This window comes from Hermetia illucens, chromosome 4, assembly GCF_905115235.1.
Source record: "Hermetia illucens chromosome 4, iHerIll2.2.curated.20191125, whole genome shotgun sequence".
Classification (NCBI taxonomy): domain Eukaryota; kingdom Metazoa; phylum Arthropoda; class Insecta; order Diptera; family Stratiomyidae; genus Hermetia; species Hermetia illucens.
Window position 1 is genome coordinate 125,772,141 of NC_051852.1, and position 27,162 is coordinate 125,799,302.

General features: G+C 44.7%; 2 protein-coding genes across 3 annotated transcripts in view; one reads left to right on the forward strand and one right to left on the reverse strand.

The window, feature by feature from the left end:
* The window catches only part of LOC119656070 (branchpoint-bridging protein), a 189,789-nt gene that overhangs the window by 18,818 nt on the left and 143,809 nt on the right, over window positions 1-27,162 (forward strand). The gene's annotated exons all lie outside the window — the stretch shown is intronic.
* Window positions 5,640-7,292, reverse strand: LOC119656169 (poly(A) polymerase type 3-like). The gene has a single exon (XM_038062515.1). It carries the CDS (start codon window positions 7,290-7,292, stop codon window positions 5,640-5,642), a length of 1,653 nt encoding a protein of 550 aa, XP_037918443.1.

Sequence of the window (27,162 nt, forward strand, 5' to 3'; positions counted from 1 at the left end):
TTATTGGGCTGATGCTCTTGAAGGGATTTTTGAGGGCAAATCCCAGAGAGTTTTTCTCCAATGTAATTGGTAGGTTCTGTTTACCATGCCGACCATTATGAATATCCAGGTCAGCTGAAAGCGAATGCAATGAAAATCACTTGAAAAAAGAAAAATTTAATGCCCTGACTATAAAGAATCTCATGAGTTCAGCACACCCCTCCCACCAAATATAAATTACAACATAAGCTGAGTCGACCTTTCTGAACTCGGGCATTAATTCCCATTAAGCCTGCAAAAGTACCATAATTTCATCGAACCCGTGAACAGAAACATGTGCTCCAATGATTATTCCTCTGTGAAATTTTAATCGCAATTTTTATGTTTATGGTTATTGAAATGCAAATTTATAAGCGCTTAATGTGTACAAGGATGCGTGTCATGTAAAGCGGGCCAATTAAGGGTCCTTCAAAGATGAGTTTAAGCCTTTTGAGCAGCATTCACGATTTTGTAATGCCGGGAAGGATTTCGTATCGACATTTATGTAATGGGCCAACCAACAACGTAAGGGAGGATTAACGATCATATGTAGCTAAATGAGTTGCCGTTCGGCAAGGATGGTTGCTTAATACTTTTTGAAAGAAGCACCCAGTTCAGTTTGAGTAGTTCCTTGCATGCTATTGCTCTTTTTGGGATATAAGCAAACATCATCTCCTTTTGAACTTAATTTTTCGCTCCTTCAAATTTGTTTCAAGTGGCCACTAGACGAACTTAATCCATAATTATAATTCAAAACTTTTGCGTAGTTCCATAAGACACCAACAAAAGGGCAATTAACGGTGATACCTCGTTATCTCGTCGAATGAATTTAGATGTCTCCAGAATCCTGTAAATCACATTAAAATCCCCAAAATGTCTACTTTCTTATCATTTGCTCATTCTCTACTTCATTTGCAATATTGGGTAAGTAATAACCTACTTGAGAGTGACGAACACAAAGAAAAACACTCGTATTGAAACAACGATTCAAACCCCAGGGCTGGATATCGAGTGACTAACGTTCAATCTAGATGACAACCGACATAAGATGCAAGGAGAAAAGTTATACATGATTAAACACAACACGGTTCCAGCTGTCAGCAGTTCTCAGCATCTCTTCCACAATGTTGTCTGGAGAGAGATCCCCTGTGTTTAAATAGAGCTGCTGACGAACCCCTCCCGGAGAACGCGCCTTTCCAATCTTGTGCAGGTAAGACTGAAAATTTCCATGCCCACTTAAAAATTGGGTAAGGAAATAGTCAGTCTCACCATGCTTCCGATTCAGCCACGCACTTAAGTTGCCGATGAGCCGCGCAGTCCATCTGCCTCTAGTTTCATTTTGCCAAGAGAGCTGCCACTGGTCTAGAGTATGTTGCTGTTCTTCGCGAGCAACCACCTCCCTTGGCTCATCTCCCTTGCGCTTGTATATGGCCTGACGCTCCCTAGCAAGGAGGGCAATGGGGATAACTCCCGCGATCACCATCACGGCCGGTTCAGAGACTGTGCGGTACGCAGACGCCACCCGTAAAGCTCCCCGTCTCTGTACTTGCGCGAGGCGTCTACGATATACCTCCTTGTTAAGAGCGCCAGCCCATACCTCTGCACCGTAGAGCAGGGCAGACTGCGTTGAGCTCATCAGGAGACGTCGCCTACTGGACGTAGGACCCCCAATGTTTGCAATTAGCCTACTTAACGCCGAAACTCCAGCCGCAGCCTTGTTTGCTGCTTGTTTGTTGCTTTGTTGGCTCCCAGCATACTGCATATCTCTAGTACTTATTTCATCCTTACTGTATTGGGTATTACAGCCCCATGTGAAGGTATCTGAAAACTGTCATCACTCGTGTTCTCCTGAGGAAACAAACCATGAACAATTTTCAGCAGGGAATCAAAACTCATTATTTGCGGAACAGCCAAACCTTTGAATCTCCCTATATCCATAGATCCATAGCCGAACCGGATTCTCTGATCATCGTTAACCAATATAATGTCTAACTGCACAAAGGCCTCCAAGGAAGAACGCTCTGTCGCATTCATCAGTAAACTTCGCCATTCTCTGGCCGAAGCATTAAAGTCACCGACAATGGCTTTTGATTTCAGTTCTCGAATTCAGCCAGCGTTAGACGTGGCGACAACTGTAGGCATATATGCCTGTAATATCCATGCGAACCGACTTGTGAATTGCCTCATTCATTCCTGTAGAGCGTAGTTCCCGCATGCCCACAATGCCGTCTCATCTGTATGATCGGGTACCCATACATTGTTGTTAAGGTTTATATAAGATCCACTTATTATAGACGCTTGCGCCTCCAATCCGGGCGTGGTTTACGAGAGCAAGTCTTAAGCGAACCTATAGCAATTGAAGCAGATTTGGATCAATACCAGCAATACGCTAGCTGTCAGGCCCTGCTTTTCATGGCACAGTATGCATTTGTGATGCTCGTTTTATTGCCGAACAATGTGACCCCTTACCTCAAATGGTGTCATCGGTTTGACCCATCAACTGCAATTGTACATGCCCTCGCCAGATGTCCGTACAGGACAAGCATCTCTTCAAAGGGATTTGCCCTCTTATACGAGAGACTATCCTTCCAATACGGACCTTCCCGACATCCAACAACTCGCGTTTCCTCTGTTGATAATCCGGTAGCCATCTGCCTCCATAAGCCTTCTGAAGTTTGTATTGGATGCCTTCTGCAAGGAGTGTAACTTGAACTACTCTGCTAAGACAGTGCAGATTTCCACGTTACACGTGACTTCGTCTAAGTGCTTGCATTGTATAGCGACCCAAACACGGACGGCAGCACTTTCCCCGCACCTTTTTACTTTTTGGGGAACTCCTTGTTTCCTAGGTGCTCCTTCTATCATTGTTCTTCAAAATTTTGATTCTACCAGCTACCCTTTGTTTACTAGCGTATATTTATTGGTCGCCCTGGTATATATTACTACTTCGTGACTAATATATATCCATAAAGATATTCTCCTCTTCTATAGTTTTTGATGGCAGCCCAAGCTTTATGGTGATGATTCCGTCAACACCAACAATTGCCCAAAGATAATATGCCCCACCTCCAATCTCTCCAGCGTTTTCACAATCTGTGGATCATACCGGAAATATATGCGTGCTAATAAGTAATCTCGCATGTTCCCTTTTGCCCCATTGCGCTAATCCGTGATGCCAAAAGGTCAATAGAAATGAGGTTACCACTGGTTGAATTTCGGATTTGGTGAATAGGATCACGGACGGGAAAGTTATATATCCATTTACTTCCTACACTTTCAAGCTCAGGTATCGCTCCGTTCGCCAGTCAGTCAAGGTTCCAGAATCAGCCCCATGTCCATACTTTCATCTTCGATTAGCCAGGTGATTCCCACCGTTGCATTATACTGAAGATTTAATTGCTTCAGTGTCTGTCGACCCTTTACTAGTGGTGTCTGTCATCCTTTCTATTACAAAATTAATGATAAATACGCAGATTTCCCTTAATTCCTCCTAGGGCACTGTAGTTCTCCAAAATACGCCCCGTTTATCTAGAGTCTAAGCTTCACTCCCATACTTTGAATCAGAACTGGACAGGTCGCTTGAGGTCACTTTTGACCACGTGCCCCCACTCTCAACACTTAGTTTCATGTATTAGTCGGAGTTGCTTTAAGACGCAGTTCACCTCAATGACTGAACACCGATCTAAGATAGTTTTCTGGTTTTCAAATCAAATTAAGAACAAACAATTGGAAAGTAAGATGTAGCTTAATTAAAATGAACGAGAAACAATCTTACAATCTAACAAAAATAACGGCTTAAACATTATGGCCACCGTGGGCACTCAAAGTTTTTGTTAACGAATAGCTGACTATAATGAAATTGAAAAACAACACCTAATTAGCGCCGGGCTCACCACCGCGTTTAGATGCCACAAACTCCTAAGACGGTGACTGCTGTTATGCTTAGCTGAAATCTTTCTGAGGTCCGTAAATAGTGGTTCACCTAGTGTCCGCAGCCGGACTCTAGCTAAAGCTTGGCAATCGCAAAGGAAGTCCTTGAGAGTGTCTCCCTCTTTTCCGAAGCTTCGGCAGTGCAAATGGTCCCCTTGAATCAGTGCCCCAAACAGCGATCGTGTTTTGTTATAAGCGGGTCAAATCTTCCTTGACATGGCACAAGTGTTGAGCCTTCCCCATCTGAGTTCCTTGGTTGTTAAGTTCCACCCTTGACAGTAGCCCGCGGGACACTGACTACCAATCCGTCAGCTCACTCATTCCCCTCAATGTAACCTTAAGCGTGCCGTTCAGACTACTCAGCGCGTTCCTGCACTGTTTCAAGAGGTTTGGCAGATGTCGCCGCTGAGAAAAGGCCGTAATGGCCGCTTGGTTGTCGGTTAGAATGGCTTTCTTACGCTTTGGGGGTCGAATCATGCCCCAACCTTCAACAGGTTTGCAGTGGCACCAGTACTTCCACTTGGAATATACGGGCAAAACCTGGGATGTGACCAACAATGGAGGTATACATCCCTAACACTAATATCAACAAGTCGTCGACATACGCCACCACCCGCTCCTATCCAATATTCTTTCACCACTAATAATCAGAGCATTGGGGAGATGGCGGCACCCTGGAGCATGTCTCAGTTCAAGTCGTTGCCTCCCAAATCCTACTAGATTATCCTGGTTCATAGCATACATATTATCTAATGCGTAAGATATCCCTCCAATCCAGTACTACTCAAGGTTTCCTTAATACTGCATACCGAGTAATGTTGCATTCTCAAAGAAAGCGGGCACGCGCAGAGATCTCAAACTGAGAACTTGGTCGGGACACAGGCCTGCCACTCCTACCACTGCCTACTGCCACTGTGATCGGAAGACGGAAGCGGCAATGGATAGGTCACACTGTAAGGAGGATCGACAATTGTGTGGCGCCGCAGGATCTGCAGCATTCGAAATTTATTTCGAATGTTGCGAATGCGGACGGGTAGATGGCTGGGAACTCTCCACTCACTCATTTTAGAACGCACCAAGGGAGTGGAGAATTAGCGGTGGAAAAATGCCGTTGGTTGGGACAGTAAGGACCGCATGGAAATAAGCCAGTCTCTTCAGTTTCCAACCGCGGCGGTGAACACATTTATACTGCTCTTTGTTCTGATAAGTCATAAACTGTGAGATAGGGTTTGGTAGTAAAGCTGTTGGTGTTGGTTCAAGAGGCGTTTCCCAGGTTTTATGCTCCCCCATCCAAGTTTCGCCCTGGGACCTATACTACCCTTTGAACACTAAGAAGTGAATACTAATCATATATTTGTGCATGCAGAACCGGCAGTGGCTACGGCCTACGAAATGTATCTGTATTAAAAGAGGCTGACCACATTGCCTCCTACAGTCTACTGTGGTGTACCGTTACGGTCTTGAATGAAGTGCTCTAACACACTTCAAGGCCCTGATCCAATATGGATTGTTGCGCCAACGATTATTATTATATTATTATTATTATTCAATTCCTTAGGTAGCCAGCCAATAATCAGGGACAAATTACAGGACTTTTAAATGATGAGACAAAATTAATTACATTGAAGGAAAAATTTATTTACAAAGAAAACATTCAATACAAAAAAGTCTAAGCTCTTAACCTAAATCTATTAATTTATGCAAGTGATCCCAGCGGTACGACTCTTTTTCGACAGTTGCGTAGATATTTCGTTGGACTTTCGTTTCAAAGGCACTGTCTGTTGCTCTGTACTCTGCCTCTCACGTTTCAATATTTCAGGATCCAGATATTGATTCAATTCTTTCCGTTTCACATAGCGTGCTTCAATTTTCATTCCCATTTTTATCATTTTCTCAGCTTGTGACTGAACTTGCTGAACAAATCCTTGAATGCTGTCTGATAAGTTCACGGTCGAAGTCCCAACGGCTGCAATCTCAAGTCCAATAAACCACATTGAACAAAAAGGTGTCATAGAATTACCTTCATGCCGGTACATATCGAAACATTTTGGATGAACATGGGCCAAAGAAACTTGGGGGTTACGATCCAGGTTGCCCACTAATAAACGCACTTTCGCTTCAACGAATCCACACCATTTTAAATGGTCTTCTGCTGTACTCGAGTTTACTAACAACATAATGAAATGCCGATACTTATAAAAGAACCGAGGAGGCTCTAACAATTGGTCCCATGTCGCTTTCCCTTGCATTATCTCCAATGATGTCCTCTTGCCCCGTTCAAATTCGTCCACAATAACCTTTCTCGTAGATTCCGTGACGTTAAACGTTGAATTCTGCTGTGGATATGATGGTGTTATAATTGGCATCAGGTGAGAACGGTCAGACAAATTTATCCGAGGATCCCAGACCGGATGACCCAAATCTGCGTCGTCTACTGGTGTAAGCAACACCGGCAGCGGCCACTTCCACATGGAAAAAATCAGAAAGAATTTTTGTATAATGGTGGCAGGTGCAGCGTTTGGATATAATTGACAAACTCTAGCCACTAACATAGCCCACGTCACTCCTCCAAAATAGCCAACAGAATTTGAATAAATTCCACGATTTTTAGCCCAAAGTTTTACCGCTCTTAGTGCCGAACGAAATGTATCTACGTTAGGAACTAGCTTCAGTATCTTCTCCGTAACGCGCCGACCATTCAAACTTCGCAACGATTTCGGATCCAGATACCGCAACAACTTGTCGTTTTGTAAATCAATATCATCGGGAATGGTTTCGAGGTCTAAACGTGAGAACAACAAATCGACTTCCACGCCTTCGAAACTCATCTTAATTACTGGTACAAATGCTTCTTCTATGGCCAGACATTTCTTGACTCCAGGGTGCCCCTTCAATAGTTCAAAAAATGACTTGAAAAAGTCGGACCTCTCAATACAGTACGGGGCCACACACAAAGCATCAATATCGGCTCCTCTGTGATGCACACCTAATAGGTATGATCCAAACTCGAAAACCTTTCCTCCCAGCTTGTTGGCCACAGATGGCAAAACATTCTTAGAGAGAGCTACGGCGCGTATCCACTGTTTCACCAATTGGTTCAACTTTTCCAAAATCTCATCTCGATGATTAGATTCCGCTGGAGTTTCGAATATACCATAAGATTCCAGTAGCTTATTCAATTCATTCGTCTTCCGAATGTCGTCTGATGTTGGGTCATCCCAGCTGATTGCAGAAGTCATCCCAAACGTTTTCCTAGTACCGACGGGCTTAGCGCTAGTTTTGGTATTATTCGGCAAAAGAAAAGTTGCCTTGGTATTATTTCGTTCTTTTCCAGCTTTCCACATCTTGAACTAAATTAATTCTATATAATAATTTTTAATTTTGCCAAAGGTTTGTCAAAGGTAGCTTATATCAGCGAACTAATCTCTTTAAAGATATGGATGTATCTGCCCTATTTAGGATTTCCAAGCTATTTATATCATCTTGGAAGGTCCCTTAATTACCTTCCAATTACCGTAATTATACTATCCTAGCATCAAAAGCCATTAAGCTAACAATTCTCAAAATCTTATTGGTAAATTTAAATTAATTAACAACTAATTACCCTATGTTATTGAAAATCCTGGACTAATCTTTTTAATGAATTCCAGTTTCTGTTGATAATGAGAATAGAATGGCAGGGCCAATTTAACTAAACGATGCTAAGAAACAAATATGCAATGGTGTTTTTTTTTTATTTCTGCAACCTGCCGATTTCCAGACTATCTTATAACTTACACCTTGACGAGGATTCTGCTGAAATAAGCTGAACCTATTTCTCCAATGGAGAAGCAAAATATAGTTACTATGGAGCAAACAACCCCAGTGTACAAATGCAACGAGAACGTGCAATGTAAAGCGTACACAGTATGTGTGGAGAGAAGCAACCCCACGCCATACATAGACGAAATTAATGGTCAAGAAAGAATTGAGGCTTTCAACCCCTCAATTTCCACAAACTTACGAGGCGTCTTAATCTCAATGACCAAGTAATTATGGTCAAGGAAGATGGGCCTACGAGGATAAAAGTTTTTTGTATGGCATCCGACAATCGCTTGAGCACATTAGGGCTAAAAGCATACATTTCCCTGAGAAAAACCGACAACCGCAATTGGGACTCTGAAAATGACCAGAATCGTAGATCGTAGACTTTCTAAGCTCAAGCTACAACAGCCCAATTCCAAACAATTTGACATCCCACTTACTGTCACCATCACTTCAACAAAATTTTACTCCTGAGGAATTCGTTCTGGTCCTTAACAAACGGAAAAAGAATTCCGCACCGGGTAACGACCAAATTATGTACATGTACATCCAGTGGCTAAACCCGTCTGCCAAATCTGCTCTGTTAACCTTCATTAATGAAACTTGGCTAAATCTCAACCCTCCACAGGAGTGTTCTGTTATTAAGATAGTGCCCATCATCATCATCATCATCAACGGCGCAACAACCGGTATCCGGTCTAGGTCTGCCTTAATAAGGAACTCCAGACATCCCGGTTTTGCGCCAAGGTCCACCAATTCGATATCCCTAAAAGCTATCTGGCGTCCTCACCTACGCCATCGCTCCATCTTAGGCAGGGTCTGCCTCGTCTTTTTTTTCTACCATAGATATTGCCCTTTTAGACTTTCCGGGTGGGATCATCCTCATCCATACGGATTAAATGACCCGCCCACGGTAAACTATTGAGCCGGATTTTATCCACAACCGGACGGTCATGGTATCGCTCATAGATTTCGTCATTGTGTAGGCTACGGAATCGTCCATCCTCATGTAGGGGGCCAAAAATTCTTCTGAAATAGGCTCTGTTGGCTGACAACAACCATGCGCGGATTTCATCATCGTAGCTGTTATCGGTTGTGATTTTCGACCCTAGATAGGAGAAATTATCAACGGCCTCAAAGTTGTATTCTCCTATCCTTATTCTTCTTCGTGTTTGACCAGTGCGGTTTGATGTTGTTGATTGATTTGTCTTCGGTGCTGACGTGGCCACCATATATTTTGTCTAGTTTGTCTAGAGCTCCGTCGAACGGAGAAGCGACTTCACAGACGAAAAAAGGAAGCCTGGGAGAACCAACCGGTCTGCAAACTCAAAATGTACAGGGAGCAACTGAACCAGGCACGGAAGTTTTACCAATAAGTCAGCAGGATGACGTCCAATACAACTCGATGCTCATCCTGCCGAGGCAAAAAGGGAAATCTGATTTCCGACAGAATGGCCATATTGGGGCGATGGGTTGAGTATTTTGATGAACTGCTCCACAACCAAAATATCGACGAGTTGGAGGTCCCGCCAACTGAAGACGACGAACAAATATTGCCACCACCAAGCATAAAAGAAACGCTCCGCGCAATCTACTGGCTTAAAAGCCATAAGTCGCCAAGAGCCGATGGAATCACAGCCGAATTGATTAAATATGGGGCGACGAACTGTATCAAGTGGTTCATCAACTAGGTGTGAGACAGCGGAAGAATGCCTGACGATTGACCACGAAGCATTATCTGCCCCATACATAAAAAAGGAGATATCACACAGTGCAACAATTATAGAGTCATCACGTCTCTGAACACCACCTATAAGATATTCTCCGCCATCTTGCTAGGCCGGATAGCCCCATACGCTCAGAACATCATTGCCCTATTCCAAAGAGGCTTCACTGCAGGGAAATTAACAACAGATCAGGTTTACTCTTTGCGACAAGCGATGGTAAAAATTTTGAAATGTGGGCATCAGTTGCGCTTTTTTTTCATCGACTTTAAAGCCGCATGATAGCATAGTCAGGATAAAACTATACACGGCCATGAGAGAATTCGGTATCCCGACAGAGTTAATAAAACTGACTAGGCTGACCCTGACCAATGTGCGAGGCCAGATAAAAGCAGCAGGATAACTCTGGAGACCATTCAACATAAACAACGGTCTAAGACAAGAGGATGCCATAACATGCATCGTCTTCAACCTGGCCCTCTAGAACATGATTCGCGATTCAGACGTAAATGCGAGAAGCGCCATTCTCTTCAAGTGCACCCAATTACCGGCCCATGCTGACGATATTGACAGTCCACCTTCATCCAGATCGAGCAGGCTGCACATTAATAAAGGCAAAACGAAGTACATGGTGACAATGTCAGCGCCAAAACCCAAAGAACGAACAACATCGAATCGCACTAGTCAAACGAAAACAATAAAGATATGAAACTACAACCTTGAGACCGTTGAATTTTTCTCCTATCTGGGGTTGAAAATTACAACCGATTACAGCTACAACGATGAAATCCGCGCAAAGTTGTTGGCTGCCAACAAAGTCTACAAAAACTGTTTCGCTCGAAACGTCTCACCATAGGGTCAAACCTCTTACTGTACCAAACAATGGTCTTGCCAGTCCTCATGTATTCTTCAGAGACCTGGGTTCTTAGCAAGAAAAATTGCGAACTGTTGGTCGCATTCGAGAGAAGAATCCTCCGAAGAATTTTTAGCCCCCTACATGAGGATGGACGATTCCGTAGCCTACATAACGACGAAATCTATGAGCGATACCATGACCGTCTGGTTGTGGATAAAATCCGGCTCAAAAGGTTACGGGTCACTTAATCCGTATGAATTAGGATGATCCAGCCCGGAAAGTGTATAAGGGCAATATCTACGGTAGAAAAGGAAGACCAGGCAGAACCGATCTGAGATGAAGCGATGGCGTAAGTCTGGACCCCAGGCAGCCTTTAGAGTTATCGAATTGGTGGTCCTCGGCACAAAACCGGGGTGTCTGGCATTCCTTATTGAGGCAGGCCTAGACCGGATACCGCTTATCGAGTCGTTGATGATGATGATTCCTATTAAGTCCCATGCAAGCGCGCGGACATTTGCTTTGAAAGATCCTTACCCCCCTTCTGGCTAGCACTCAAATTAAACCAAAGAGGACAAACGTAGGTGAGTACTAGCCTAACTAAAGTATAGTAGCAAAAGGCCTTAACCTCTCGGCTAAGATGTGGAGTATAAATGAAACTTCGAAGAGACATCAATGCCTTCGGAGCGCTTTTTAGCGTAACTTTAACCCGCGAAGCGACTTCACAGACGGAAAAAGGAAGCCTGGGAGAACCAGCAAGTCTGTGAACTAGAAAAGTACAGGGAGCAACCGCACCAGACGCGGAAGTTTTACCAATAAGTCAGCAGGAGGAAGCCTTATACACCTCGATGCTCATCCTGCCGAGACAAAGAGGGAAATCTGATTTCCGACAGAATGGGCATATTAGAGCTATGGGTTGAGTACTTTGATGAGCTACTGAACAACCAGAACATCGGCGAGTTGGAGGTGCCGCCAACTGAAGACGACGGACAAATACTGCCACCACCAAGTTTAGGAGAAACAGTCCGTGCAATTCATCGGCTAAAAAATCATAAGTCGCCAGGAGCCGATGGAATTACAGCCGAATTGGTTAAATATGGAGGCGACCAGTTACACCAAGTGGTTCATCAACTTGTGCTCAAGGTATGGGACAGCGAATCAATGCCTGACGATTGGCAACGAGGCATAATCTGTCTCATACATAAAAAAAAGGAGGTATCACACAGTGCAGCAATTATAGAGGTATCACGTTGCTGAGTACCATCTATAAGATATTCTCCACTATCTTGCTAGGCCGGATAGCCCCATACGTCCAGAACATCATTGGCCCATACCAAAGAGGCTTCACTCCAGGCAAATCAGCAACAGATCAGATTTTCTCTCTGCGGCAGGCGATGGAAAAACTGTTGGAATATGGACAACAGTTGCACCATCTGTTCATCGACTTGCCGAGCCGAGCCGCCTATGATAGCATAGCCAGGGTAAAACTGTACACGGCCATGAGAGAATTCGGTATCCCGACGAAATTAATTAGACTGAGTAGGCTGACCCTGACCAATGTGCGAAGCCAGATAAAAGCAGCAGGATCACTCTCAAGACCATTCGACATCAACAACGTTCTACGACAAGAGGATGCCCTATCATGCGTCCTCTTTAACCTGGCCCTCGAGAAAGTGATCCGTGATGCTGAGGTGAATGCAAGAGGTACGATCCTCTTAAAGTCCACCCAACTACTGGCCTATGCTGACGATATCGACATCATGGGAAGAACCACCCGAGACGTACAAACTGCCTTCATCCAGATCGAGCAGGCGGCGCGAGACCTTGGGCTGCACATCAATGAAGGCAAGACAAAATATATGGTGGAATCAACCAACAACATCAAACCGCACTGGTCAAACTCAAACACAAAGAAGAATAAGGATAGGAGAATACAACTTTGAGACCGTTGACAATTTCTCCTATCTAGGGTCGAAAATCACAACCGAAAAATTACGAACTCTTGGCCGCGTTCGAGAGAAGAATCCTCCGAGGAATTTTTGGCCCCTACATGAGGATGGACGATTCCGTAGCCTACACAATGACGAAATCTATGAGCGATACCATGACCGTCCGGTTGTGGATAAAATCCGGCTCAATAGGTTACGGTGGGCGGATCACTTAATCCGTATGGATGAGGATGATCCCACCCGGAAAGTCTATAAGGGCAATGTCTATGGTAGAAAAAGAAGACGAGGCAGACCCTGCCTAAGATGGAGCGATGGCGTGGGCCAAGACGCCAGACAGCTTTTAGGGATATCGAATTGGTGGACCTCGGCGCAAAACCGGGATGTCTGGAGTTCCTTATTAAGGCAGACCTAGACCGGATACCGGTTGTTGCGCTGTTGATGATGATGATAACCCGCTCGTTAAATTGGAGACGTTCGTGAAAACGCGCACCCAACAATCTAACGCACTTCTTGCGCTTAAAACCATCTTCAAGTTCCTTTACACAGTTTCACACTGTAGCACGTTAATTTTCATCCAGCAGTTGAAGAAAGTGGCTGTCGGTTCCGTCCAGGGAAAAGGCAATTTATCAGACACTGTCTTTCGTATGCCCTGGAAGCAGCATGACCGAAAGGGCTGCAGGTGATTTTCGCTCCTTTATGTATAATCGCAAACACGACATGAGTGCGAATTATAACCATGTGAAATCCGCCATATCATAGATAGATTCATATTCCTATTCATCATAGATTCAAACCCAAACCCAGGCTTGGACAAATCCGTCAGTGACTTTTCTGAATTTTTTTTAACTTTTAGATATTTAGCTCGAAAAAGAGGGGTCCGTGGTCCACAAACGTGGAAGAAAGTTTCTTCCCAACGGGTCCGGTGCGACATTACCTGGATGCAGACTCAGGACTCCCACAATCCTCAAATAAAAAATAATCTTCTGAAGTTCAGTTTGCACCTCAGTTACCTTTATGTGTGCCGTGTAGGCTGTCAGATTGCCAGCGAAGGCAACCAACCCCCTCTTCGGAAATTTATTAAACTCGAACAAGTTGATTAATTCCCCGGCATATATTGCAAAAAGAGTAGGTGCATTCACTGCTCCTTGCTGCAATCCATTCAGAACATGAAACACTCTACCAGTAGTGAGATTTCCATCAGTGATGACAAAGTATTTGTTATGCTACACTTCATTGCTAAGAGGTAAGATTCTTCAGGAGCCTGAAGATCAGCCCATCCAACCAGAAGGTATCAAAGGGGTTCTCCAGGTCTGTAACGCAAACAAATATCAGCCCTTGCCTTTACTTATTTACCGGATTTACCGAATTGCGCATTTGACAATAATTCCTTCCTTTTGATATGCTTATTCAAGGCTTTTAATACCAAAACCTCGAAAACCTTGCAGATATTAAGCAGCAAACTGATTGGGTAGGACTGGATGAATTCTTCCCTCTCTTTAAGATCGGGAACACTCGGGACTACCGGCCGGCGGTAAGAAAAATTACTCCTACAGAATTCTCATGCAGGAAGCGACGCGGTTTGGCCCGCTTCTGACATCTATACGCAATGCTCGAATAAACGGGGTAGACCACTGCTTTGCTATGGCAAACAACAACTCTCTAAATGGAAAATTGAATTATCTTGAAAATACTATCAATGTTGGTAAATTGAAAGCAAAACACACAATTTCGGAAATTTGAATTCCAACCATCTCTAATAAGATAGAAGCCAGTCTGGAAGTGAACTCAAACCCAAGGGTATCAATCCTAAACAATCTCATATTCCTCCGCCTGAGACCATCTTCTCAAATAGCAATTTTCAACCAATGATACAGAACTAATCAGAAACAAATTGTAGCTTCCAAATCCCCAGACAACTCAATTGTCTTCTAAATAGTTTCACTTTACACAAAGCAAGTTCGCATCCCAAGTCTATCATTCAAAATTCGGGACTACACCCTCCCGCCCCAAATAAATATGAAGTTCGGCTTGAAATTATGTAGAATTCTCAAAGCATTATAATGATACCTCCTGCTCCCGAAAACGCTGTCCCACCCCCAAAGTTAAACTTTCTTGTGGATTGGAAATAACAACGAACATAACCAACTTAGCCGCAAGTTTTCTTTCCATTTTGTGATTTTCCTGCGGCAATAGATGGTTGTGTTATGGGTTTTCTATGTTCTCTGCTAGTAGACCTCAAAGTGTGTTGAAAAACTCCCTCTGTGAGCATATGTCGTCCGTGTGTATGTATAAATATAGCAAATGAGTGTCGTACGCTCGCAAACCTTCCATGTCCTTTTGCGGTTTGTTTGGCAAGCAAACTGAATGTGACGTTCCGGAAGGAACGTCGTCCTCTCTCATATCTTGTAGTCTCCTTTAGCGTCGTCGCTACACTCGTGGCAAGCAGCTGCTTATTGTACCCTTCTACTGGGCTCATAAGGCTTTTTTCTCCCGATGAAATTGTGGAGTTTTAAGGTCGCTAAGTTGGCAGATGAATTTTAATTACAGGATTCGCCTTGTAGAGCATTTTCGCTCAATTTCCTGTTTCGGCTTTTGGGCCTCGGTCCTCGGTCCTCGCAACACGCCTCTTCTGTGTGTGCTTCGAGTGTTGGGTAGCATTTGAAACTTTTTCATTTCCCTGGCATCACCCATTTAAGTTTATCCTTCGTTTAACTTCTGATTTATTCTTGGGACCGACACATGGCAATTTCATTCTTCGCATGTTAAACAGGAGACAGATAGAAGATGGATGTGAAAATACACAGGCCGGAAGATGGATGGCTGGAAGGGATAGGATACGTGTACCTGAATTTTAATATTTCCTGTGTCCTCAACTTTTTTGATATATGCTCATATGACATACTTTAATAAGCGGATAGAGAAGGGTTTTTCTGCCAAAAATTCAACTCAGAATGTCAACAATGAATGATTTTGGGAGATTTCGGAACATTGTGTGTTAGGAGACATGATTTTATGAATTAAATATATTTGAGTTTTTGGGAACTTGAGGAGAATAAAACTTGGACCACACGCTGCACCGCTTCGAAATAATTTAACACCAGGGTGTGTGTGTGTGTGTATGGTGGAGGAGAAGCTACAGCTTCTGAGCACTCAGGCCGTGTTGGCCCATTGTACTCGCCTCCCCCGTCTAACGGAATATTCCGGATTCGTTAACGTATCGCAGGATTTCCGTTAGTGGATGTGATGCTACCCGTCGCAATTGGGGGATGCCTGATGCGTCCATAGGCGGGGCATTCACATAGGAAATGCTCCATGGATTCCGCTTCCTCATTACAAAAGGGACACGTATCATCTTCGGTAATTCCTATTCTGAACAGATGCCCACCTAGTGAATTATGGCCTGTCAGAATGCCCACCAGACACCTGCAAGCCCTCCTGCTTTTCGACAGGATAAACTTTGCGGTACCTATGTTGGGTTCTGGCAGGAAAAGTTTGGTGTGTCGAGCAGCTTTTAAGCTCTGCCACCTTATGGGAAACTTGTTCCCAGTTTTTGAAAACAGATTTAGCCAATGCTACTGATACCCCAATTGCTGGCTCCGGTCCCGGCATAGGGGAGATTGACCCCTCTTTCGCTAAAGTGTCCAAGATTTCATTTTCCTCTATGCCACAGTGACCAGGTACCCAGAGTAGTTCCACCGTATTGAATCTAGACATAGAGTTCAAACGGTTTCTGCATTCCTCAACGATTTTCGAGGTGATCAAAGGACTGCTCAATGCCCTCAGTGCAGCTTGACTGTCATTGCAGATTGCGATGCGCCTGCCCTTCAACCGCTCGTCAATCGCCCACTTTGCGCCCTAAGGATCGCATAAACTTCGGCTTGAAAAACCGTTACATATTGTCCCAAAGGAAAAGCCCACTTCTCGTTTTTATTCGAGAGGTAGACTCCGGCTCCAGAACCCTCTTCTGTTTTTGAGCCATCGGTGTAGAAGACTTCCGTATATCCCGCCACGCATTCCCCTGGGTCTTCCCAGTCCTCTCTACGCTTCAGGGTAACTACATATCTTCTACCAAACAGATGTATGGGGACACGAGAATCGGAAGGCATTGTAAGAACTGGATTTAGTCCTCCCAGTAACTCTTCCAATGCTCTGTGCCCCCCACATCCTTTGTTTTCCCATAGATCTAATCGAATTAGCCTATGAGCTGCTTTCATTGCAGTGTTTTGAATAAATATATCCAGGGGCTGCAAATTGAGTAGTGCATTCAGAGCTGCGCCGGATGTCGTGCTCATGGCACCAGTGATACCCAAACAGTTCTTTGCAGTGCGTCTAGTTTACGGTGAAAACCTTTTTGTCTCACCTTAACCCACCACACAACGGATGCATATACGAACATCGGCCTAATGATGGCATCGTATATCCACATTACCCTACCCCTGGCCTGAGTCCCCATGTCAAGGCAAAGGTCCGTCTGCACAACCCATAAGCTGTGAGAGCTCGTTTCATCTTTACCTCTACATGTTTGTTCCAAAGAAGTTTTTTATCTAGAGTGACCCCCAGATATTTCATTTCTTCGGAGAGTTGAAGGATAGTACCCCTCATCTCAGGGAGACAAAGTCCATCCAGTTTTCTCCTTTTTGTGAATAAAACCATTGTGGTTTTATTTGGATTAACTGACAAACTATGTCTAAGGCACCAGCTCTCTATCAAATCAACGGGACGCTGTATATTCCTACACATCGTTCTAAGATCCCGATCAACAGCAAGTACAGCCACGTCATCAGCATAAGCTTGAGCGTGTGTTGGCAAATTTTGCAGTTCGCATAGCGGTGAGTCGATCAGCATACTCCACAGAAGCGGCGAAAGCACACCTCCTTGGGGGCAGCCTTTCGTTGCTTCTGTAGTCAGGTAGCGATCGACCCCTACCTCAGCGCACAACAATCTTTGCGTTAGCATAGCATGGATCCACTTAATTAAAGCATCATCAACACCATGCGCTCCGGCGGCATCACAAAGTTTTTGAAAAGGCGCACAGTCAAAAGCCCCTTCAATATCCACGAACACCCCCATCGCGTACTCACCATTCAAAGTTGCATCCTCTATCTTTGTGACCAAAGAATGAAGAGCAGACTCACAGGACTTTCCACGTTGGTAAGCATGTTGGTTTTCACTAAGTGGGTGTGACCTAAGTGCGTTTCCACGAATGTGACGCTCCACCAGTTTCTTTAAACCTTTCAGCAAGAATGAAGTCAAGGTGATCTGTCTGAAGTTCTTTGAATTAGAATAGTCATATTTCCCGGGTTTCGGTATGAAAACTACCTTAACAAGAAGAAGGCACGTAGCCCAGAGCAAGACATCCTCGAAAAATATTTCTTAGAGGTCGCTCTAAATGCTCCATACCCTCCTTTAGCATTGCCGGATAGATGCCATCCATGCCAGGTGCTTTGAAATGTTCAAAGGACAGTAGGGCAGGTCTCAGCTTTTCATGGATAACAACCGCTTTCGCAGTGTTCCAGTTCCCCTTGCAACGCTTGCGTGTTGAAGGGGTTGCAAGAACCGTCAACTCTCCCCCTACCACTTCTCTCACCCGTTCTCCCCGGTGGTGTACTTCCAGGAGGGTCTGTACTGAGTCCAGTCTGGAGCTCGTGAAAGTACCGTCGGGTTTTCTGAGAGAATCCAACTTGGCCGACTCATCCCTTTTGAGGACTCTGCACAGCCTTGAAGTCTCCCTTTCGCCTTCCAGTTCCTCACAGTACGCTCTAAAGGAGTCTCGTTTCGAGTACCTCACGAGCCTCTTATATTCACGTTGTGAGTTCCTGAAATTTAACCAGTCTTCGTCCTTGTTACTTTTGAAAGCACGATTTAGAAGGTTGATTTCCTGAGTTTTTGCAGTTCTCGGTTCCACCGGTTTTACCGCTTTGGCCTCGGGTAATAGGACAAGCCTCTTCATAGCACTCTAAAAGTGTGCCGTTCAGAGTTTTCAATTCATCTTCCAGCACGAAAGGAGTCCTTAGTCGCCTAGGGAACTGTACTTTATTGCCAAGAAGTTCATTGAACTTTGCCCAATCCGTTTTCTTAGGGTTCCGCCTTTGTACTGCAGACTGTTCGCCCGCAATAGTCAGATTGAATTCTAGATATCGGTGATCTGACAGTGAGACCTCGTCTAGCACTTGCCAGTGTGTAATCAACTCTAACAATTTTGGGGTACAGATTGTTAGGTCAATTACTTCGCTTCTTCTCGGTCCCACGAACGTAGGGGCGCACCCTACGTTTGCAGTCATAAGACCAGCTGAAGTAATGAAATCAAATAGCTCTTGGATTGCATTTGCTACTGCCCAAACAAATATGTTGAGCATTCGGATCGCAACCTATTAAGAGTTCGAGATCACTTGATTCTGCATACGCCACCAGATCCCTAAGTTCTTGCGTCGGTGGAGGATAGAAAGAATCATAGGGTAAATAAGCGGAGGCAACTATGATGTTTTTCCTCTCGCCATTTATTTGGTATTGTATGATGATCGTAGCTAAGTCCTGGAAACAATATTGTCTCAGCATAGTTGCCTCTAACCGTCTTGACATCAGGACACAAGCTCTCGGTCTTATGGATCTTTCGTCGTAGAAGATCCTAGCCCCCTTTACTGATCCAATGCCACAGATTCTGTTAAAACGAACCCACGGTTCTTGCACCAGAAAGATATAGGGAAAATCCTGCAGCTTTGTCATTCTCGCTGCCAACAGGTAGGAGGGAGCTTTGGCATGCTGCAGGTTGATTTGACCAATCTTTATGTTTTTCGACATAAACTTAGTCTACTGTCTTATGGAAAACAGTTAGAAGCGTATGCGGCAGTCCGCGTATGACGGGGTTTCCCACACACCGTACCGCCAGAGACTCGATCCCCTCGTGATTGATTTCTCTGAGAAAAGCCGTACTTGGAAGTACCGCAATTCCCATGTTCTCATCCACGAAAGATCTCATCTCATCCCGCAGAGCATTCGTATGTTCTCCATTTAGCACCTTAATTGGTTTGCGGTGTCCGGGTTGCATAGATTCGATCACTCGAACTGGCATCAAGTCAGTTCCGTTCACGTCTCTGGCTTCCCTTCCTTCCGCCTGTTCCTTGAAAGGTGTAGGAGAAGTTACTAGCAGGTAGGATTCACTCTGTAGTCCCTTCCCCAGTGCGAGCCCCCCTACGGGGGGCACACCGGTCCTAATCCCGCGAGACGCGTGGATATAAGCCCTGGTGCGGAGCACAATAAAGCGTTGTCCACAGCAGATGTGTTGGTCTTACGCTTCTTGCGCGCATTACCGCTGACAGAAGAGTCTGGCGCGTCCAGTGTGGATCTTACCGGGGTTTCCAGTTTATCCCCACCTTCCGCCGGAGATTCCGCTTCGTTGTGTCCGATTTCTCTGGGCGTTACCGCGCCTAGTGGTACAGCCACGTCCATGTCCTCATTCCCAAGGTGCTTCATCTTCCTTCGCAGTGCTCTCTTCTGCCGTCGGCTTCGGGCCTTTCCAGTTTCACGGTGTCCGGACCGCTTGGATTCATTTCCACACACCGGCGTTAAACCAGTAGCGTCCACGTCACCAGCTTCCCGTTCTTCCGCTCTTCCTGGTAAGGATGAAGGAGAAGGTTCTGACAGGCAGAATTCAGCCGTAGTCGGATTTCCAGTTTCTCCCAATTTGAAAGTTTCCGTACTTTCCTTTCTGGCTAACTTCGCCGTAGGCACCAAGTGCAAACTTTCCACTGAGTCGGAAAGCATGCCTTCTAGAGATTGATCTGTAGGAGAGTATGAATGTGGTGAGGCCTCCAAAATCCGCGCCTCGGCCGCGACATGATTGCTCATGGTCGCGGGTGGATTCGAAGTCTGTGACTTCTTACCACTTGGAGAGTTTAAATCCATCGTTTCCATATTCATATTTTTGGACACCCTTAGTGTAGTAGTAAACTACTACAGGCTCCCCCACCACGACAAGGTGGTGTCCGAGAGGAAGAAAACCAGGGTAATATGCATATAGAATAGTAATGGGTAATTCTCAAAATGGTTTTTATTATTTATTAATCAACTATTGAAAACGGTATCATATACTCATAAACTGCGCCCTAATTAGACAGCTTCCATTCCAATCATTTTTAAGGTTTTGTTTGCAAAACGAAACCTTATTAAAACCGGTTCAATGTCGATTCTTTTCTTAAAAAGATGGAAATCTTCAAATGGGAATTGTACTCACTAAAACCACCCCCAACTCCCCCTACCTTGTCGAACCACCTTTAGGTCACGGGGCGGAATTAGCTTACTTTAGCTAGGACTCCATCCGGGCCCTTCTCGCTTCTTCTGCTTTTCACAGTTTGTCCTGGATTGCTGCGATCAAGAAATTTATCGCATCCGAATCCTCCAGACAAGCTACCATTCTCCGTACAAAATTTTCTGGTAATAGCACTTCACCTAGAGTTTCCTCTAGGTTCCTCTTTTTTCCACGAGCCTAAGACATTGGAAGAATACGTGCGCAGTGTCGTCTGGGACCCCGTCGCAGTTTGGACAATTCAATGAGGTGTCCAATTTAAACCTGCACAGGCATTGACGGTATCCTCCATGGCCACTTAGAAACTAGGTGAGATTATAATTGATCTCCCCATGTCTTCTCTTCAGCCACACCCGGATGGAAGCGATCAACCTGTAAGTCCAACGTCCCTTTTCTGACTGGTCCAATCGCTGTTGCCACCTGCTTATGGACCTCTCCCTTTCGGCTTTTTCACCTGCGATAAAGGAGAGATGGACTTGGTGTTATACATGTTCATCATCTTAGTTCTCAGAATGTCAATTAACATCATTACCGAAATGAGGAACGTTGCATCATCTGAGACGGTCCTGAAGGCAGAACATGCCCTTAAGACTGTTCTTTTATAGTCCGCGCTCAGTTTATGTGCATTGCCTAAACATGGAACACTTTTCTCCAAACTGGGACTGCATGCAGCAAGATAAAACTCACCACCACTATGCCGACTCCGTTTGTGAATGGGACAAAGGCTGAAGAAAAAGAAGAAAAGTTCAACTCTATATCTTCGAGATGTTTTGCGACCACAACCGGAAGGTTAAGTACATCATTATGAATGATGTTACGCGGCAGTGGACCCAATACAGATTCTTGTGGGACACCCGCGAAGGCAACGTACCCCTTGTATACATCATCGATATTATATCAAATCGTCCTTGCAAGTAGTTATCGATAATAGTCGCGAGGTAGGTAGAAACACCAATCGTCGTCAGAGACTTTTGTATAAGATTCCAATGAAATGGAATTGGATGCATTCTCACGTTCAGAGTCGCTACCACACAATATTTGCTGGTACAACTCCTTTTGTGAATTGTATTTTCGGCCAAGCCAGTAATCATTTTGTTGGCGTCAATTTGATCTGGCTTTACGAAACGTATACTGCTGATCTGAAAGGCGTCCTTGACTCTCGACGACCGGTAATAATCTATTGTATTATTAATAACCCGCTCCAACATTTTCCCATAGTGTCTAGAAGGCATGTGGGTCTATAAGAGGATGGTTTCCCTGGAGTTTTGTTAGCCTTAGGCAGGAGTACCAGCTTCTGCCGTTTCCATGGTGCAGGAAAGATACCCTCGGTATGCACACTTCGAACAGTTGCACGAACATATCCGGCCTACATTTGACGACAAGTTTAAGGGCCTTATCCGGTATGCCGCCCAGACACGAAGCTTTGCTATCGCTTATTCGATTGCAGATCTTTAGCAGTTCGTCCCTGGTTACTGGTGAAATCGGCTTCACATTCACGGGGTACTGAAAGTTACCAGTGCCCCCCTCTTGCTGCGTGAATAATCCCTGGATTATTTTGAACAACAGCACAGGGCACGTGATTTGCGGAGATAAACGCCTCTGAATCGTCCTATCACGATTTTAGAGGCGTTACCCCACAGATGTATGTCAGCCTCCGAGCAGAGCTCCTTAAAACACTCCCTCTTACTGCGCTGAATGGCGAGCTTGAGATTCTTACGTGCTTCCCTAAAGGCATGCGCATGCGATCGATCCTACCTAGTACCCTCTGAACCGTTCGTCTGGCTAGGTGGCAAATCTATCGAAGACTGACAAGTTCACTATTCCACCAATAATTGGGTCTTCTAGTGGAAAATGGCCATCTCCTAGGCATCGACGCGCCACATGCTTTAGAGATGCTTTGTCTGGCATGACATGCTTTTCAAGGCAGGTCTGACCACACCTCCATGAATGTTTGTTCTTTCATCGCTTTTGCTGACCATCCTGGTGTTCCTTTAGATTTCGATTTCCAGGATGCTGCTCTTCTGCCCTAAGCTCCGTCCTTAGATCAAGTGTTCACTTATTTTAACTATTATCTTTGCGACCGCAAGAAGCACGAAGATACCCCTGTAATTGTCATATCTACGCTTTGAAAGGGCGTCCTTCTTTGGAATCTTAACAATCATCCCTTTGTTTCACTCTCCTCTCCTCTCGGATTCCCTGGCATCGCAGATATGCAGTACCTGCCGATGAAGCGATAAATAACTCTGTTTGAGACCGTCAAACCCGACGGCTTTACTTCGTTCGATTGCATTCATGGCCGAGATGATTTTTCTTCTTTGTACGCTGTGAGTTGGGGTTCAGGAATACACTCTGGGGAGTACTTCTGTCCCTCTTACGGCAATGTGCTGTTGTAGTTTAGAAAACCAAGCAGCAGCAATCGTGGATCCAGTGTCGACTTCCGATGGCTACTGCAAGAAGTGTTGTCTTGACCTGGGAACCGGCTTCTGGCAGGTTCAGGTCCGGTTAAGAAGCATCGTAAGTATACAGTGCTATGCACTAACGAAAATTTCTGATATAATGGAAAAAGTTGCTTTCTACGAGCAGTTATACACAATTCAGGAGAGGCTCCCTAAACATTATGATCGAGATGGATGATTTGAATTCCAAAGTGGCATTTGACAACACGTTGCTCGCAAATACGATGGGGAAACACGCCCTTGGCGACCGTATCAAGAATGATGGAGGTTTGTCGATTTCTGCAGGACTGCCTCGTCAATAATGGCGCATTTTCTGAGCCATAAGATCATACGGGTTTCAATTTACTGACACCGTACGAACGATCAGTTTGAGCATTTCACGAGCAGCAGTAGATTTAGAAGTTTTCTTCTGGTTATGCGTAACAAGAGAATCACCATCCAATGGTCCTCATTTGCATGCATGTTGCGTCCGCCACTTATCGCAGGGTAGGAGAAGTGTAATCCCAAACTTCAACATCGACCGGTTATATGACCATACTGCCGCTCAACAGTGGGAAAGCCATCTTGCGGGTCAGACGACAGATTAGTATATCTAAGTAACCCACCTGAGAATATCGATGAGCATTGTGCCACCATTCAAAATACTCTTTCTACGGATACTACACTGGTCGCCAGGTACATTCCAAAAGAGTGCCATAATATCTGGCTAGATGCGAAGTCGTTGAGGTATATCTATTAACCACTACGAGCGATGGCGGGCATGATGCGCGCTAACTCCGATACCGACCGAAATCCCGAGAAGTTCAGCGTAATATGCGCCGTGACAAAAGAGAATTTTAAATTGCGCTGACCACGAAATCAGAAGATGCGTGAAGAACACAACGATTTTATAATTGTATAACGCATCACTAATGTACTTGCAGGCGGTCCCAAACCCATTGATGGTCCTGTTAAAGATGTTGACGGTCGACTTCACATCCACGATGACGACGAACTGACGAGGTGAAAGGAATACTTAACCACAATTCTTAGCGGTATCACATCCGCATGTGCATAAAATGGCCAGTCGCGGGAACATGCAGATATGAACTGTTCCTTCAAGCAGCCCTAAAATTGGCTGTGCTTAACGGTCTCCCCGCAGAGTTAATAATGGAAATCTTGGGAAACCAAGACTTATCCCAAAGAGCTGAAAAAGAACATGATAGTTAAAATAATCCTGAAACGCATCAAAGAATATCTTTAATGAATGTCCGAAAGAGAACAGGCTGATTTCTGCTGGGTTAAGATCGTTGCTTTACCTGCACTTCATCCATTTCGAGAAAGCTTTTGGTTATGTGAACAAAGAGTGTATATTGCGTGCTCTACTTAGGGGACACATTTAGGGGAAACTAACAGCTAATTGCAGAGCGGCATAGTAATTCGCAAAATGTCATGTGCTGCACGGAGATAAAATCTCAAAGAATTCAAGGTAGGAAGCGGCCGACTGATGGCCCATCCCTGCACTTAACGTAGATCAATGGGGAAGGTACGTACGTATCAGTGGCCGCTCCGGAGAGCCCAATTGGCGCAGTGGTTCGCCCTTTTTTTCCCACGAACTCTTAAGACCGTGACTGCTGCGGAGTCCAGTCGGCTCAAATTTTCAAAGTCAACCCGTAGCCTTCAGGAAGGAGAACAGCTCTCCCATCCGGCAGCTAGAGAACTCCCTGAGATCCTCAAAGGATGCTTTACCTAGTATTCGGAGGTTGGTAATCGCAAAGTAAATGCATAAGGGTTTCGCTCTCTTCCCCGCAGTTTCGGCAATACGAATTGTGCAGGCCGCCGTAATCTGCATTTGCATGCATCTGACACAATAGCTCCCGCAATCGGGACTTGTTATAGGCGGGGCAAATCCAAAACCTCAGGTAATAATAATAATCGTTGGCGCAACAATCCAATTGAATCTGGGCCTTGAAGTGTGTTACAGCACTTAATTCAAGACCGGAGCGGTACACTATAGTACACTGTAGGAGGCAATGTGGTCAGCATTGCGCTCGCCCGATATTATTGCCCTGATTTCACTGCTGAGTCGGCTTGTATCCGACATCCAGTCACGAGAACAGAAGCCGTTGCCATCATTAAGATTTGAACCGCGACCTTCCGCTACGACAACCCAGCGCTTTGACCACTTGGACCATCGGCAGATTACGCATTTGCCAGCGGGATACACTGTGTTCAGCGTGAGACTTCCAAAAGCAAAGCAACGAGTGACTAGTCTGTTAGCCCACTCATGCCACCTATTCCCCTCGTTGTTTCTATGATGGGAAATTAAGAGAAGAGTGACCTTGAGCATACCGCCCAGACTGTTCAGCGCGTCCCTGCACTGCTCCACCAGCCTGGAAGATGTCGCCATTAAGTGCAAAGCTTTATTCGCTGCTTGGCGATCGTAAGAATGGCTTGGGACCCAGAACATTCTTTACCCATTAACAGATTATATCATTACGTAGCAGCGGCAGTATCTCCACCTGAAATTCACTGCGAATCGTGGAAGATCATTTGACTTGGCAGCACTGTGTGTATCCGAGAAAACTCCCGCAGCCATCCCACAGATACTGAAGAATATTATGCCATAGCGCTGCAACACCCTGCCAGTGTTTCACTCTGTCCTGGTTGCAAAGCTTTTTATGAAGTTCGGCTTGCGTGTAGTATAGTCCATGGGAAGTGGCCAGAGTGCCCGAGGTACTTTGTCTAGGACGTTGCGATAGTCATAGGGCTTCGTTGTTCAACATCCGGTCTCTGAAGTCTGATAGCACTGCACGCTAGATCGTATTTAATGCCGAGATCAAAGGGGAGGGGGATAAGCAGAGGAGCAGTACCAACGCCTCTGAAAGTACTCGCGGGAGTTCAAGTGCATTTCAGCGAACCACGAACGATATCGAGTGGGTGTGCCTGGCGCCCTATGTCCCACACGAGGTTAATAGGAAACATATGTATATGCATATGAAAAATTTGTACAGCTCTAAAGCGTCGCTTCTGCAGACGGCTTCCTTATCTTCCAATGTTACAAGTTATCGTTGCCTGTTCCATACTTTTAGTCTCCTATATTGAATCCCTCCGTCCCCATTTCAGTCGATGAAGTAAAAATGGAATAATATATTTTCTAACATTCGTTGACAAACAGTATCAAGTCCATCTGCTTCTGTTTGATTGAAGGGAGCAACCCTAATTTGCAACCCAAAAATGTCTCCAAGAATAGACATCGCCATTCGCTTATAAGCTTGTCCATTACACCGATTTTAAATCTGGCTTTTCCCTTTTTTTGGAATATTTTCTCATTTATTTTGCACCCACGTTTAAACTTTACACCTACTCCGTGAAGAAGGGTCCAATTTCGCTACTCAAAATGATAAATTTTTAGGTGCAGGGAAAAATCTGCCATAAATTCATAATTTCTTCACATATAGAACTTTGTTCACTTCTCGCATATTGTAACTTCTCAGATGCTACCCTTTGTTTGGCTGCGTAGGACGCAGTAATAATCAATTTCATTCCAAAGGCTCAATGGCGCCTACACAGATTCTAAAGCAAATATAAACTGTCAACAAATAAATTCAAATATAATAAAAATGTGCTTCCTCTCCATATTCCTGAAAGCTGGAAGTATAAACACCTAACTTTCAATAAGCTCTTTGAAGGCTTCTTCTGAATGTACCTCACAGTTTCTGAAGGGCTCCCTCTTGAATCAACCGGTTCACCATTAACATATTTCCATTACTATAATGGAAGATTTATGTTTTGGATATATTGAATGTAATTGTATCCAAAATTCAAAATCCACACGCCCCGATAGAAACAAAAGTGATAAATGACTTCTAAACTCCCCATTTCATACACAATGCTACATGGAAGTTGGGCCAGATGACGACGGTCCCATCGGTTTCTCTTTCTTCACATTCTTCTGGAGTGTCTAGACCTTTAAGGATATTCGACATCCAAACGCATGAGTTGCCTAGACATATAATTTGTCCGAATTTCGTATCGAAATATTTGAGGTAATAGATTTATTCATGGAGCCAAAAATTATTCGTATGACCTTTTGACCGACATTTATATATTTATGATCCTGCTTTGCTGCGTGCAGCGTCGCAAC